This window comes from Theropithecus gelada, chromosome 4, assembly GCF_003255815.1.
Source record: "Theropithecus gelada isolate Dixy chromosome 4, Tgel_1.0, whole genome shotgun sequence".
NCBI lineage: Eukaryota > Metazoa > Chordata > Mammalia > Primates > Cercopithecidae > Theropithecus > Theropithecus gelada.
Window position 1 is genome coordinate 41,113,060 of NC_037671.1, and position 15,533 is coordinate 41,128,592.

At 38.3% G+C, this 15,533-nt stretch overlaps 1 protein-coding gene across 2 annotated transcripts in view; it reads left to right on the forward strand.

Annotated features, from left to right (window-relative positions):
- Window positions 1-15,533, forward strand: part of DNAH8 (dynein axonemal heavy chain 8) — a 322,639-nt gene that overhangs the window by 63,828 nt on the left and 243,278 nt on the right. For both annotated transcript variants that reach the window (XM_025382614.1, XM_025382615.1), the window contains 6 exons: window positions 387-506; window positions 2,483-2,618; window positions 6,208-6,395; window positions 9,227-9,307; window positions 9,705-9,821; window positions 10,955-11,074. In XM_025382614.1, coding sequence (XP_025238399.1) covers window positions 387-506; window positions 2,483-2,618; window positions 6,208-6,395; window positions 9,227-9,307; window positions 9,705-9,821; window positions 10,955-11,074 — 762 coding nt within the window. The remainder of the gene's footprint in view (window positions 1-386; window positions 507-2,482; window positions 2,619-6,207; window positions 6,396-9,226; window positions 9,308-9,704; window positions 9,822-10,954; window positions 11,075-15,533) is intronic.

Sequence of the window (15,533 nt, forward strand, 5' to 3'; positions counted from 1 at the left end):
ACCGTTTTCTGGTGTGTGTATAGCAAAGCCCATTTAAGTTAGTATTTTTACCTATAGAAATATGGGCTCTAGATACTATTATGACAGATACTAATATTATGCAGCTATGTGCTCCTTTTGAATACCTCCTTGAACTTTGGGATAAGGGCAGAAAAAAAATACATGTAATAGGAAATAAAGGTGAAGAGACAATTAAGTGTCATATATGGGCAACATCATTGTTTCAAAGTCTCAGGTTACCTCGGATGTGCGTTTACATATTTATTGACTACCTACTGTATATAAAATGTGAATAATGATGAAGCAATACAAAGGTAACTGTATATATTTTTTTGCCTTCTCCCTTGTATTGAATTCAAACATTAACACCAGATTTTTAATTACAGCTTTATCATTCTCAGAAAGACGACCCCCCTCTTGCTCGCAACATGCCCCCTATAGCAGGAAAAATACTCTGGGTGAGGCAGCTCTATCGCCGGATAAGTGAGCCCATCAATTATTTCTTTGTAAGCCAATAATTAAATTTTAATATATGGATTTTGGTGGTTTTAATATAACAAATATATTGTATCCTATAATATTCGTGTCCACTAAAGTAGCCAACGAAGAGCCAATTCTTTTACCAGGCAAGGAAAATTTAGTTCGTAAATATACTTGAGAGAGACAAAGTCAATTCCTTCAGGTTTAGTAGATAAGCCAGTCTAATTACAGTTATCTCAAAGTCAGTGAATCTTATAATTTTATGTCTTTTAATAACACAGGACACTCTGTAAAGCCTTTAAAACAAAAATAAAAAATTTGAAAACACAGTAAAGTACAGGCCTGGCACGGAAGCTTACTTCTGTGTATGGGTAGATAGGTCACCGATATATACTCAATGAAGGTGGAGATAAACCCAAAGAGTGTATTCCTGTGTGAAGAACTGCCACTGAGAGCGGAATATAATACAGTTGATTCATTCTCTGTGTCCTTAAGATTATTAGAGTTCTGAAAAACAGGACAGTCTTGGGCCCTGTTGGCATTCTGAAACTGCCAGTTTGTCTTTTCTTTGTCCTTGTTATTTTCTTAAATTTTATTTAAGAGACAGAGTCAGAAGGCGGAGTTGGTTTGCCTGATCTCATGTCTTTTGCTTACAGAACAACATAACTACAAAACAGTAGTTTTACAAGTAATTGTATTATTTAAGCATTATTAAATATGAAGATTCCGTTATTTCTCTTTTGCTGCTATCATTTGTGTCATTGTTCTGAATATTAAAAAAAAAAATTAAAACCCTGAGTCCCTACTCGGGGGACTCAGTTGCTGCTTGACTTTGTGGTAGGAAGGCAGAGATTGCCCTGTTTGATATGTGAATCGAAACCTAAATCTTTTGATTTTTACCTAAAGAAATTTTATTATTTATTTATTTATTTATTTATTTATTTATTTATTTATTTATGATAGAGTTTTGCTTTGTCACCCAGGCTGGAGTGCAGTGGCGCAGTCTCGGCTCACTGCAACCTCCGCCTCCTGTGTTCAAGCGATTCTCCTGCCTCAGCCTCTGGAGTAGCTGGGATTACAGGCACCTGCCACCATGCCTGGCTAATTTTTTTGTATTTTTAGTAGAGATGGGGTTTCACCATGTTGGCCAGGCTGGTCTTCAACTCCTGACCTCAGGTGATCCACCTGCCTTGGCCTCCCAAAGTTCTGGGATTACAGGGGTGTGCCACGACAGCTGGCCAATAAATTTTATTTTATTGTATTTATTTATCTTTTTGAGATGGAATCTCACTCTGTCACCCAGGCTAGAGTGCAGTGGTACGATCTCAGCTCACTGAAACCTCCGCCCCCCAGGTTCAAGTGATTCTCCTGCCTCAGCCTCCCGAGTACCTGGGATTACAGGTGCCTGCCACCACACCTGGCTAATTTTTGTATTTTTAGTAGAGACAGGGGTTCACTATCTTGGCCAGGCTGGTCTTGAACTCCTGACCTCGTGATCCACCTGCCTCGACCTCGTGATCCACCCACCTCAGCCTCCCAAAGTGCTGGGATTACAGGTGTGAGCCACCACACCTGACTAAGAAATTTTATTTTTATTGTTTGATACATGGTTACGTTTTTTTGTGTGCTGGAATTTAGGAATTTGCCCTGATACTCACGGTTTAAGGAACATCAGTCAATTATATCTTGTCTAGAACAGTGGGATGGGATCAGAAAATAAGGTAGAGACTCTGAATACCTGGGGCAGGCTGTGGGGCTCGAGACATCTCTCTCTCTAAACCCTTTCTTTCCTTTTCCAGTCTTCCCTCTATGGACCGATAACATTTCCCTACTTCTGCCTCTTGCTGATATGGCCTTCCGTATCTGTTTTACTGTGAGGCAGAATCTAAACTGGTAGCATAATTATTTGATATCATTTTACATATAAATACTTTCATTATTTGGATATAAAACCATTCAGCAATCTTTTAAAGTAAATCTTTCTTTTCCCTTAAAAAAATAGAAAAACTCAGACATTTTATCAAGTCCGGATGGTAAAGCTGTCATCCGTCAGTATAACAAGATCTCCTATGTGCTGGTGGAATTCGAGGTGGTCTATCACACAGCCTGGATCAGAGAGATTTCACAGTTACATTACGGTGTGTATAACACTGCAGTGAGCCTGCAAAGTAGGGATTAGGTGATTTTTGAACGAGTTCGTAGTTGTGGAGAACTTTTTCCATCCCTTCCACATAATCTTAGGATAGTTGCAATTTAGATTTAGGAATGCTACAGTGGTTTAGTTGTTTACAATTGTTAACAGTATTCTGATTTTATAAGTGAAAATGATCATAACCTTGAAGTTGACATACTTAGGATTTTCCACTGAAAAACAGTATTTGAAAGTAAAAATATCTTTAGGGATATTTCTCCAGACTTTATGAAGGTGTTCATATTCAGTTGTATCATGGTATAGATTCAAATCTCAGTCCCATTCTGGGGAGAAAAAGTGCATCCTGCCTTCCTTCCTCTCTCCCTGCTTCCCTTCCTTGCTGTGTCCCTCCTTTACTTTCTCCTTTTTTTTATTACTGAATTTAATTTCAGATTTGAGCTCCAGTAAATGAAGCATTTTAGTGCACTGTGTCTGTGTGCCTCTCAGGGGAGGGCTTATGTGTTGCCAAGGCTTTGGGTGGAGTCAAATGTGAGACGGGATGGTTCTTAGCCATCATCCAGCCCTCCGGGATGTTGTTTTTGTGCAGGCTCAGTGGTTGGCCAGTTCAGATTCCTGCTTTGTCTCTTCTTAACCTTAAGCTCTTAGTTATAATCTCAGCCCTAAACTCTTATCTGTGATCTTGGTGGACCCCTTACTGTGTCCCTTGGTAGAAAGGTTTCTTCCTCCCAAACCAGGGTCTCCACCTAAGCAGAGCACAGCACTGCAGGCGCAGGAAGCACCAGTTCTGCAGGTGGGTTGCTGGAATGATGGTGAGAGGAATCACTCCTACTTCTGCCTCTTGGTTCCAGAACTCATGTATTTTAGCTGTGTGGGGACACAGCACTTATCTACAGGCCATTGATTCACAGCGTACCTGCATCCTAGAGGACAGTGCCCCAACCCCCACAGGGTGTCGTCCCTAACAGGAACCATAGGTAAGCCTTTAATAAGCCACTTTTATCAGGCTATCTGTTTCTGGGTGCTGTGCTATATGGAGGACCCTGTGGACTCTAAAGAAAGTCTGTTTATGGAGCAAAACTCTCAAAGGAGCTTCGAGAGGAGCTTAAAACTCAGACTATGGAAAAAGGCAAAAGAGAATTTTTAACAACTGAAGCATATATGGGTTTTGATTTGGTTCTACAATGCCGTGCACTTAAATTTTTTTTTTCTCCTGGTGGTTTTTCTGCCCCCAATACCCTTTCTCTTATCTGCACATATTCAAAAACAAGCTCTACAGTCACCTGTTTCATACAGCCTTTCCTTATTCTTCCTGGCAGAAAATAATAATTCCTCCAGAGATCACCACACACTTTATCTGTAGCTCTTTCTCATGACACTTACTGCCTTATAAATCTACCCTGTGTCCCCTACACATTCCAACGTTACCCTCTATGTCTGTTTCATCTGATATCCTTTAAAAAATGGTCATATTTAACATTCATACAGTGCTCACCATGTGCCAGGCTTTGTCTCAGCATGTTACATGTATTATGCAAATTACTTTAATCCTAACAGCAACCCTCCAAGGAACTATTATTAGCCTTGTTTTACAGATGAGAAAACTGAGGCACTGGCACATTAAGTGGCTTGCCCAAGATCACACAGCTCATTCAAATTGAGATAGTCTGGCTCCCAAATCCGTTCTCTTAACAATTGTACTGTACTGTTTCTAATAGTGCCAAGAATGATGCCAGGCATGCTTGGGGGCTCTTAAAATATTTACAAATGTCCAATAAGTAGACATTAGACAATCTTGATGAATAATGATTTTCTCAAGTTTCCTGAAGAGTTTGTTCCCGTTGAGAATATCAGTTGGCCCCTATTGGGTGCAATATACTCATTGCAGTGGATTGATACCCAGAAGAAGTGGTCGCATACAAACAATATGAAGTAGAATTCTTTCATACTTTCAATACGAAGTAGAATTCTTTCATGTTTTTTCACAAGTAAAACAAACCATCAGAATTCTTTAACGTCTTTTATTTCATTTCAGAAAAATAAATTTCTCTGGAAGGCTTCCTTTATCCTAGTGATGTGACTGTATTTGGCTACCTAGGAGTTTGTAGTGATAATTAGATACGTAGCATCAGCCTCCTTTAGTTGGTTGCTCTGTAAAGTTTCTCTGATGGTGATTCACATAGGATGAAATGCTTGTTTTGTCCCAGAGCAGAATTCCTGGCTGTCATTATTGGTCCATTTTAGTTGTCTTGTTGACCTTTTTGTCTTTTCAAGCAAGCTCATTTCACTGTTCAAAAGTTCTTTTGGAATCTCCTTGATAGGATAAGTTATTTATTTATTTATTTATTTTTATTTTACTTTAAGATCTGGGATTTCTGCACCTATCCACCTGTCATCTAGGTGTTAAGCCCCGCATGCATTAGGTATTTGTCCTAATACTCTCCCTCCTCTTGCTCCCCACCCCCCAACAGGCCCTGGTGTGTGCTGTTGCCCTCCCTGTGTCCGTGTGTTCTTATGGTTCAACTCCCATTTATGAGTGAGAGCATGCAGTGCTTGGTTTTCGGTTAGGATAAGTGATTTCTAACACATCTTAAACAGATTCTAAATGAGTTGGATAAAATTTTAAGTTGAAATTGTCATGAAACCTGCATCATTAAGGGCCATATCAAGACTAATTTTATCTGATGAGTAAAAGTCAACTAACTTCAAAGAGATATACAAACTATTTTCATTTTACTGGAAGTTTGATGTGGCCACATTCAACAAAACAATGTGAAGTTTGGAAGATGTGGTGATTGTGATAAAATTCTCATGTTAGTAGTGTTTGTTAATACAAGATGTAATTCAAACTAGCATATGCTAGTCTATAATAAGTGTTTTATTATTATGCCTGTAGAAGTTCTTTGTGTTAAGCTAACAAATAATCTAAGGCTACCCAGTAAGAACTGCTTGGGCCTATGTATTTCAATTCATAATAAAATAGATATCTGAAAATGCCTGTTTATATGAATGATGTTTATGTGAGATGTAGTGTAAAATATCTTCCCTCCATTCTAGGAGTTCACAACTCAATGGTATTTAATAAATATTTCTTACTGATATTGAACCTAATTATCAGAAATTCAGGATGGAGATTTAATTTAAATAAACCTCTTTAAAGAAGACAGTTTGGGGTCTGAGTGGGAACGAGTTTGAAATGAGGTGGGGTATCTTTTGTGATTCTAACCATCTTCTGGTTCTTTCTCAGGGGTCAACTCATAATCCATAAGATAAACTAACATAGATCTCTTCAACCCTCTCAGAAAAATATTGCAATTCATAGCACAAAGCACCATTCTTGGTCAATGTTTCTCTCCCTGGATCTGATTTTATGGCTTCGCAGACACTCTTCATTCATTTATCTTTGTTTTGAGTATTCACTATGTGCCAGACGCTGTGCCTTAGCATCTGGGGCACCTAAAACATTTCCTTTGCCCTCAAGAAGTTAGTAGTCCAGGGGGCAAGACAGAAACATAAACAGAGCTGGAAGCAGAAGGGAAATTCAGAATGAGTTAATGTCAATAATTATTTATTTGTAGCTTTACAAGCCACGCTTTTTGTGCGACATCCAGAAACAGGGAAGTTGCTGGTTAATTTTGATCCCAAAATTTTGGAAGTTGTTCGGGAAACTAAGTGCATGATAAAAATGAAGTTGGATGTACCAGAACAGGCAAAGAGGTTGCTAAAATTGGAAAGTAAATTGAAAGCAGACAAACTGTATTTGCAGGTAAGATAGATTATGTTTTCTAATTATATTTGAAGGAGCTTTTTGGTTAAAAAAAAAAAAATATATATATATATGTATACACATATCCCTGCAGTTATGCTTCATGGCATTGAGGGAAAATTTGTTAATATGTTGATTCTTGATAGAATTAAAATGCTGACTTGCAAACCAAAGAAAAGATTGGAAATGGAAAGCAAAAAGTGAGAAGATTATCAGAAACCAGATTTAGGTTTCTGAATAATGACAGTGACGAAATAGCAAGTTTCAAAAAATATTACTGTAATTTTATAGATCTTGTGCATTAAATTTTATAATATACTTATCCTAGAATATTTATAAGATATAAATTAATAAAGTGGGGTGACAGTACAATACGAGTAGAGATGATTGTCAACATTGTGAGGCAAAAAGGAGCATTATTTCAATTAAAGTTCACTAGTGCGGCAAACTAAAATCTAACAAAATGAAAACGGCAGGCAAAAACTGACATTAAAATGTACTGCTGGGCACGGTGGCTCACGCCTATAATCCCAGCACTTTGGGAGGCCGAGGTGGGTGGATCACTTGAGGTCAGGAGTTCAAGACCAGCCTGGCTAACATGACGAAGCCGGGTGTGGTGGTGTGCACCTGTAATCCTGGCTACTCGGGAGGCTGAGGCAGGAGAATTGCTTGAACCCGGGAGGTGGAGGTTGCAGTGAGCCGAGATCACGCCACTGCACTCCAGCCTGGGCGACAGAGTAAGAAAAAAAAAAAAAAAGTGCCATCAAGGGTTGGTGATTGATTCAACCTTTGATTCAAAGGTCGAATCAAAGTATATTCAAATCCTAACACATTGTTTCTAAAATGTTTGGCAAGAGTTAAGTAACATGAGAATTTCTTTAGAAAGCCAGTTAAAATAGCAAGCTGCATTAACTCATCTTCTTTGGTTTTCTTGGCAGGCTGTGGACATGTATTTTGGGAATGCAGGAAATTATATAAATGCAAGGACATTTTTTCCCAGTACAATTAGTAATAGCAAAAGACTAGAGTCTAACCTCAACAATTTTCTGATTAAATATGAGTTATAAGATAACTACACAGACATTAGTGGAACAGCTGAGTATTCAATGAGAAAATGAACTCTATTTCTGTGGTACAAAATTTTTACTTTTATAATCAATAATATAATAAATAAATTACAGACTTTTCCTGTTTTTTTTTTTTTTTTTTTTTTTTTTAGACAGAGTCGTGCTCTGTTGCCAGGTTGGAGTGCAGTGGCATGATCTCGACTCACTGCAACCTCCGCCTGCTGGGTTCAAGCGATTCTCCTGCTTCAGCCTCCCGAGTAGCTGGGACTACAGGCGTGCACCACCATGCCCAGCTAATTTTTGTATTTTTGGTAGAAACGGGGTTTCACCATGTTGGCCAGGATGGTCTCGATCTCTTGACCTTGTGACCCATCCACCTCAGCATCCCAAAGAGCTGGGATTACAGGCCTGAGCCACTGCACCTGGCCTATTGTTTGTCATTTTTATGATAGCCCTCCTGGTGAGTGTGGGGTGATACCTCCTTTTGATTTTGTTTTCATTTCCCTAATGGCTGGTGATTGTTGAGCATCTTTTCATGTGCTTACTAACCTTTTGCATACTTTCCTTCAGCAGCATCTATTCAGATTCTTTGCTCATTTTTAAATTGAGTATTTGTCTATTTTTTTGATTTTAAAGTTCATTTTAGGTTTTAAATACTAGTCCCTTATCAGATATATGATTTGCAAATTTCTTTTCCCATTTTTTTGGGTTGTATTTTCATTTTCTTGATGGTGTTCTTTGAAGCACAAACATTTTAAATTTTGCTGAAGTCCAATTTATCTACTTTGTCTTTTGTGTTTTTGGTGTCATATCTAAGAAACCTTTTTCAAATCCAAAGTCATAAAGATTTATGCAATGTTGTCTTGCAGCAGTTTAGCTCTTACCAAAATAGTATTTATTTTTATTTTTATATTTTTTTAAACTAGAGTAACATTAGCATTGTAGAAACTGGCTTTGGCATCAAAAGCTACGCATGAGCTTTTTTACTGGCTAGCTGTGATTTTGGAGGATTGGGTTTAAATGTACTGTTATAAATCGAAGCTAATATAGTTTGCATTACACTTACAAGATTTTAGCTAGTATTGAACAATATCAAGAAAGTCAAAATTCTTTAGCCAGTGTCAAGGATAAATAAAACTTCAACTACAAGTAATGTGTAAAGGGGAAAGAGGAATCAAGAGCTTTGAAACTATTAGGTAAAAATTGAAACAGTTTAAGATTATTCATTTGGAGATAAAGTAACTTGAATCCGCATTTCCCACACCATAGTGTAGTAAATGACAAAATAGTGAAAAATTGATCATCATGGATCATCTTTAAAACAACATCTAAGAGATATTGTAAAACCTTATTCTGTTTGTGTGGAGAAGCTAAATTTATTTTGACTTACGAAAGCAAGTGTGGTATCAGTGATAAGATGAGTACGTTTTAATGTGTCAGAAGATGAGGAACAAAAGAGGAAATGTGTAATGACAGATATCACAAAAAGATAATTCAAACTACTTAATATACATCTAGACAGACAAATAATAAATATGAAAAATGAAGATGTAGAAATTGCTGTTGACTTGTTTAAAGGAGATGCTCAGGTAATTTACAGGTACAGAAAAAGTATGGTAAAACAGCGTAAGTTTAAATGGGCAGCTGTCATCATGGCAGGACCAAGAGGAAACTGGGATTATGAAACCTTCCTGGCATGAATCAAAACGTGACTGCTACTTTAAAATGAATTAAAATAAAACATGCCATTTCAACTTCCCACAGGGTCTTCTGCAATATTATGATGAGTTATGTCAGGAAGTGCCTTCTGTGTTTGTCAATCTGATGACCCCTAAAATGAAAAAGGTTGGTATTGCTGAAGGTTTATATTGATTTTCCTGTTATTTAAAATTTGATTTCAGTTCTATAAATTATGGATTTTGAAACATCTATTCTTCTTTAGACCCTCTATCTTTCTAGTTCAATTTTATAGCTCTTTTTTTTTCTACAGTATTTCTTGTCTAAGTTTCGTTGCCTTTGAAAAAACAACTAAATCCAAATCATGAGCACTTTTTCTGAAAATTCATGATTGTTTCCTGCACAGTCAAAGATGGTTAAAAATAAAAAGTCATCTTTATTCGGTGTAACAGAGGGAAAATATATGTAAGAAAATATGACATATAATATTTGCAGGTGATAAATCCTGTTCTATAAGTACAGATGCTCCTGTTAATAGAAGCAGTTGTGTTTTTACCTCCTTTAGGTGGAATCTGTGTTGAGGCAAGGACTCACAGTGTTAACGTGGTCGTCTTTAACACTGGAAAGCTTCTTTCAAGAAGTTGAATCAGTTTTGGATATGTTCAATCAACTTTTAAAGAAGGTATGATCTATACATTCAAAAAGCTATCAACATATATACTCAGGATATAAGTAATAGTTTGATTACTATGAAAGCTCTTTAAAGGGTATGACTTTTAACTAAAAGGACATCCATTAGGTTTAAAATATAACGCTTTGGGCCGGACACGGTGGCTCACACCTGTAATCCTAGCACTTTGGGAGGCTGAGGGGGGTGGATCACGAGGTCAGGAGTTTGAGACCAGTCTGGCCAACATGGTGAAACCCTGTCTCTACTAAAAATACAAAAATTAGCTGGGTGTGGTGGTGGGCGCTTGTAATCCCAGCTACTCGGGAGGCTGAGGCAGGAGAATCGTTTGAACCGGGGAAGTGGAGGTTGCAGTGAGCTGAGATCATGCCATTGCACTCCAGCCTGGGAGACAGGGCAAGACTCCGTCTTAAAGAAAAAAAAAAAAGCTTTATATTTCTTTTACTGGATTGGGGTCTTCATTTAAGGTTGCTTTTTTCTTATCCCTGAATTACCTTGCCTTTAATATGTTGAAATGACAGTTCAACTTCACACTATAGCTTAGAATATGGGATAATTGTAGACTGTCAAAAGTGGCAGAGGAGAGTGTTTAAATATTAATAATAATGCATTTAATATTAACTAGATGAGATGATCATCAAATTGAAGATGGTCTATTGATTTCTGACGTGTTGGCTACATAGAACATGACCATCATTTTAGATATGCTGGTCTGTCTGCCGTGGCAGCGTGGTGTAATACACAAACTCAGGGGCTTTGGAGTTAAATAAGGATTCTCTGCCTGTTACTAGCTATGTGTTCCTTACCAGGTTGCTTTACTTCTCAGAGCCTTGGTGTCTTTAGTTGTAAAACTGGGATATCAATGCCTCCTGTGCTGGAATCAGGATTAAAGGAGATAACACATATAAGGTTATGGCACATGTTATTGCTCAAGAAAAATTTAGTTTTATGTCAAGCTTTCTTTACAGATGTCCTCCTAAAATGTTCACCAAATTATGCTTGGCTCAATATGCAAGTTTCTAGATTTAGCCTTTTAAATTAATTTATAACTCAAGCCTGTTTTGGATGAAAACCTAGCTCTAAAGGAAAGAAGAGTTTTTTTTTTCTGACATTTTTCTTCCTTGTAGATCAGTGACTTGTGTGAAATGCATATTGATACAGTTCTAAAGGAGATAGCCAAAACTGTGTTGATTTCTCTGCCTGAAAGTGGTGCTATCAAAGTAGAAGAGATGTTGACCCTCAATGAGGTATGCATTTGTTCATCAAATTAGAATCACAAAAATATTGGCTTATAAACCTAAAATGTGAAATTTCAGTCTAAAAGTAGAAACCTGGGTCAGTAGCATTTAGACTTTTTTTTTTGGACATTCTCTGCTCCAAGGACTTTTATACCTTCAACAGCAAAAGCCCTGGCCACACCCTAGACCAACATTTTGTTGATATCCTAAGCCTAATGCTCGCATTTCCTGGGGCTCTGTAAGTGGTTCACAGCTCTTCTTCCACTGTGCATGGCTACCAGGGCCATATCATCTTTCTCGTGGCTTTAACTCCAACATACTTTCCCTCTAAGTCACTCGGAAATCATCTAGACTCCTTTCCTCACCCCTTCATTTCCTATATCCAGCCAGTCCTGAGAGGCTTAGCCGGGACTTTTTTTTTTCCTTTTTCTTTTCTTTGTTTTTTTTTTTGAGATGAAGTTTCACTCTTGTCACCCAGGATGGAGTACAATGGTGCGATCTCAGCTCACTGCAACCTCTGCCTCCCAGGTTCAAGTGATTCTTCTGCCTCAGCCTCTCAAGTAGCTGGGATTACAGGTGTGCACCACCATGCCCAGCTAATTTCTGTATTTTTAGTAGAGACGGGGGTTTTGCCATGTTGACCAGGCTGGTCTCGAACTCCTGACCTCAGGTGATCCACAGCCTTGGCCTCCCAAAGTGCTGGGATTACAGGTATGTGCCACTACTCCCAGCCTAGGATTTTTTTCTTACTCAGATTTTGCTTGAATTTCAGCCTGTTCTTTCCCTTTCTAGGTCAGGCCCTTACTGCTCATTTTGACTTTAGCAATTCATTTGGTGATCCAACTGGTCTCACTGCTTCCATGTTTGCCCTGACACATCCATCCACATTGCCATCAAATCTGATTGTGCAACACCCCAGCTTAAATCCTTCTTGGCAGTGGCACGTAGTCTTTGCAGGATAAAATCTAACCTCTTCAGCACTGTGTTATGTTGAAACTATTTGGATACCTATTTATCCTCCATTGACTCAAAAGCACAAAGACAGGAACCCTGTTTAATCATTTTCAAGTCCCAGCACATAATGTGACCTCTCTCATAAATTCAAGACATGAATTTACGTCTTGAACTGAACCCTTTCTTTCTCTCTCTCTGTCTCTCTCTCTCTCACAGACAGGGTCTTGCTCTGTCACCCAGGTTGTTCTGCTGTGGTGTGGTCATGACTTACTGCAGCCTTGACCTCCTGGGCTCAAGTGATCTTCCCATTTCAGCCTCCCAAGTAGCTGAGATTACAGGTGCATACCACCACACCTTGCTAATTAAAAAATTTTTTTTGTAGAGACAGGGTTTCACCATGTTACCCAGGCTGGTCTTCAACTCCTGAGCTCAAGTGATCCACCCACTTTGGCCTCCCAAAGTGCTGGAATTACAGATGTGAGCCACCATGGCCAGCCTTAAAATTATTTGTTCTCAGTTTTGGGGTCTTGGCTGTAACTGAGACCACACCAAACAACCCATTACATTAAATTAGTTAATTATTTTAGTTTTTTGAGATGAGGTCTGCCACCCAGCCTAGAGTGCAGTGGCAAGATCATGGCTCACTGCCGACTAGAATTCCTGGGTTTATGTGATTCTCCTACCTCATCTTCCCAAAGTGCTAGGATTGTAAGTCTGAGCCACCTTGCCCATCTGGTGACCCATTTTAACATCCTGTTCTTGGTGTGGTCAAGTTTCAGATGATTATATCTTCCAGATTGGTTGCTCCTGTATCATTATTGATTAAGCTTTTTATCCTTAAAGTTTATTTTGTTTGATATTGAAGTAATTATACCAGCTTTTTTCAGGTTACTATTTTTCAGATGTGTCTTTTTCCGTTTTATGACTTTCATCCTTTTTGGCTTCTCCTATTTTAGATTTTGTTCTTGTAAAGAACATTTAACTGTGTTTTATTTTTAATGTATTCTGAAAGTCTGTTTTTAAAAAGCTGGTAATTTTGACCTATTTACATTAATTGTAACTATTAATATTTTTGGAAATACTTCTACTCCCTGCCCTCTTTTTAAAATTTATTGACTTACCTATTTCTATACATTATTTTGTATTCTTTTTCAAATATGTCTTATCTTTTTACATAATCTTTTTTCTCATGTCTTTATTTTTCTCGAGACATTAAAAAATATTTTATATTTTGCAACATAATTTCACTATCTGAAAAAAATGGGTGAGTCTAATTCTGCTCTGTGCTGTTTCTACCAACTCTTGCCCAGAGTGGCTTGTTTCTTCCTGTTTTTTACATTTTTGGATCGGGAGGTAACACACACACATCTATTTGTGGGAATGCTGGACAGCCTTGGTTGAGAAACTATTTCTTTTTATTTATTTCTATGTGGTGCCTAGGAGTTTCACCAACTTGGGACAACTTTATAAAAGTTAGTTTCTCAGAGGATAGAATTTCCAAAACTTCATAGATTTATGTAAGGGTAAGCTAGTTGTAAATTCCTGAGGGAGAATTTGCTCCCTGCAGCCCAGAGCCTCAACCAAGGTAGCTGACTTTCTTTTCTAGTCCATTCTTTCCCTGAGGGCTTAGCCCTTGATTTGCATGATATTAAGCAAGGATGGGGATGGGGTAGGTCTCATTTCCAGCCTTTCACCCTTGGGAAGGATCCAAGGCCGTATTTATTTATTTATTTATTTTTGGTTATTAAAAAAACAAAGCCCCATAGAAGCTATGGTTTCAGGTTGCTTTTTATTTTAGTTTCTATGCTTAAAAAAATTGAGATATAACATATACTCAGAAAAGTGCACAAATCTTAAGCGCACCATTCAATGAATGTTTCCATACGATACACTCTTGTAACTATCTCCGTGGTCAAGATAAGGAACACTTTCTGTATCCCACATGATTCCTTTGTGCTTTACTCCAGCCAATAACACCTCCCTCCCACCCATAAAAGTAATCACCATTTGACTTCTATCACTGTATATTAGTTTCGCCTGTTTTTGAACTTCATATAAATGGAATGGTGCAGCATATGTTCTCTATTTCTGGCTTCTTTTGCTCAGTGTTATATTTATGAGATTCATCTTTGAAGTTGTGACACATTCATTCTTTCATTTCAACTTCTCATTGCTCTATAGTATTCCATAATATGGATTTAGTACAGTTTATTTGTTCATTCTACTCTTGAGGGCATTTAAATTGTTTATAGCTTTTGGTTATACACTAAGCATTCTTGTAAATTTTTTTTGTGGACCTAAGCACTAATTTGGTGGATATATACTCCAAAGGGAAATTGTCAAGTCATAGATGATGAATATATTTAGCTTTAATAGAAATTGTCTTTTTAGAGTTTGTCTCTGAACTAGGAGTCAGACAAGTTCATGCATTACATTTGATTGAAATGTCTCTTTAAATTTTAAAAATCATTTCCCACTCCCCACTCTGTGTTTTGGCTGGCAACTTTTTTATTGTGGTAAGATATATTAACATAGCATTTACCATTTTAACCATTTTAAGTGTACAATTTAGTGGCACTAGGTACATTCACAATGTTGTATAACCATCACAGTGATCTGTTTCCAAAACTCTTTGATCATCTCAAACTAAAACTCTCTACCAATTATACAGTAATTCTCCAGTGGTAGTGCTAAGTCTCAAGAGTGAGTCAAGATGCAGGAGGCAGAATTCTGAAGAGCATGCTTGCGGAGCAGTATGCCCAGTCACTTGCCCTGGAGTGATCTAAGACCTAGTTAGAGTTGGGCTGTCTTCTCACAAACCTACCATCAAGTGGTCATTATAGTGAAGCCAGAGTATGATTTGTAATGACAGGGCAAGTTGGATCACACTCCTGAACAGCAGTCAGTTTTGGAAGCACAACATACGTAACACGAATTTTTTTGAGGCAAAGTTGCTTTGGGTCAAACAGTGGTTTCAGATCGTATTTGGGAACCAGGGCTATTTGCAGTCAGGGCAGTGTTCCTTGTCTTGGCGCATCCAAGGGTGGTTTAGGACAGATTATGTGAATTATTAAAAAGCTTTCTTCTGTTATTTTCCAATTGTTCTTTCTGTCCTGTGATCCTAGGGCTGATAGCACTTTTCTCCTTGGCCAGCTGGCTCCCTTTTAGGCTTTGCCAATGGGTGTGCTGGAAGGATGCTGGAGGAGAGAAAAGGGACTTGCTCTTTCCTGATTTGCCTCCTATTCCTGACACTACTGCATCCACAACAACTCTTCACTCTGGCAGCAGCACTTAGTCACAGGCCTGGCTTTCCCAGCCCTTCCAGAGCCAGCCCCAGGTGCCTTTCATGGTACCGGCATCATGAGGTCCCTCTCTGAGCTCCTGAGGTAGCAGCGCCAGCTGGGCAGCCCCCTCACTTCTCTGCTCCAGGTTCTAATAACTCCATCCTCCTCCCAAGTCCTAGGGATGCCAGCTGCTTCCTGCTGTTACTGTTATATCTCTGTGTGCCGTCAGT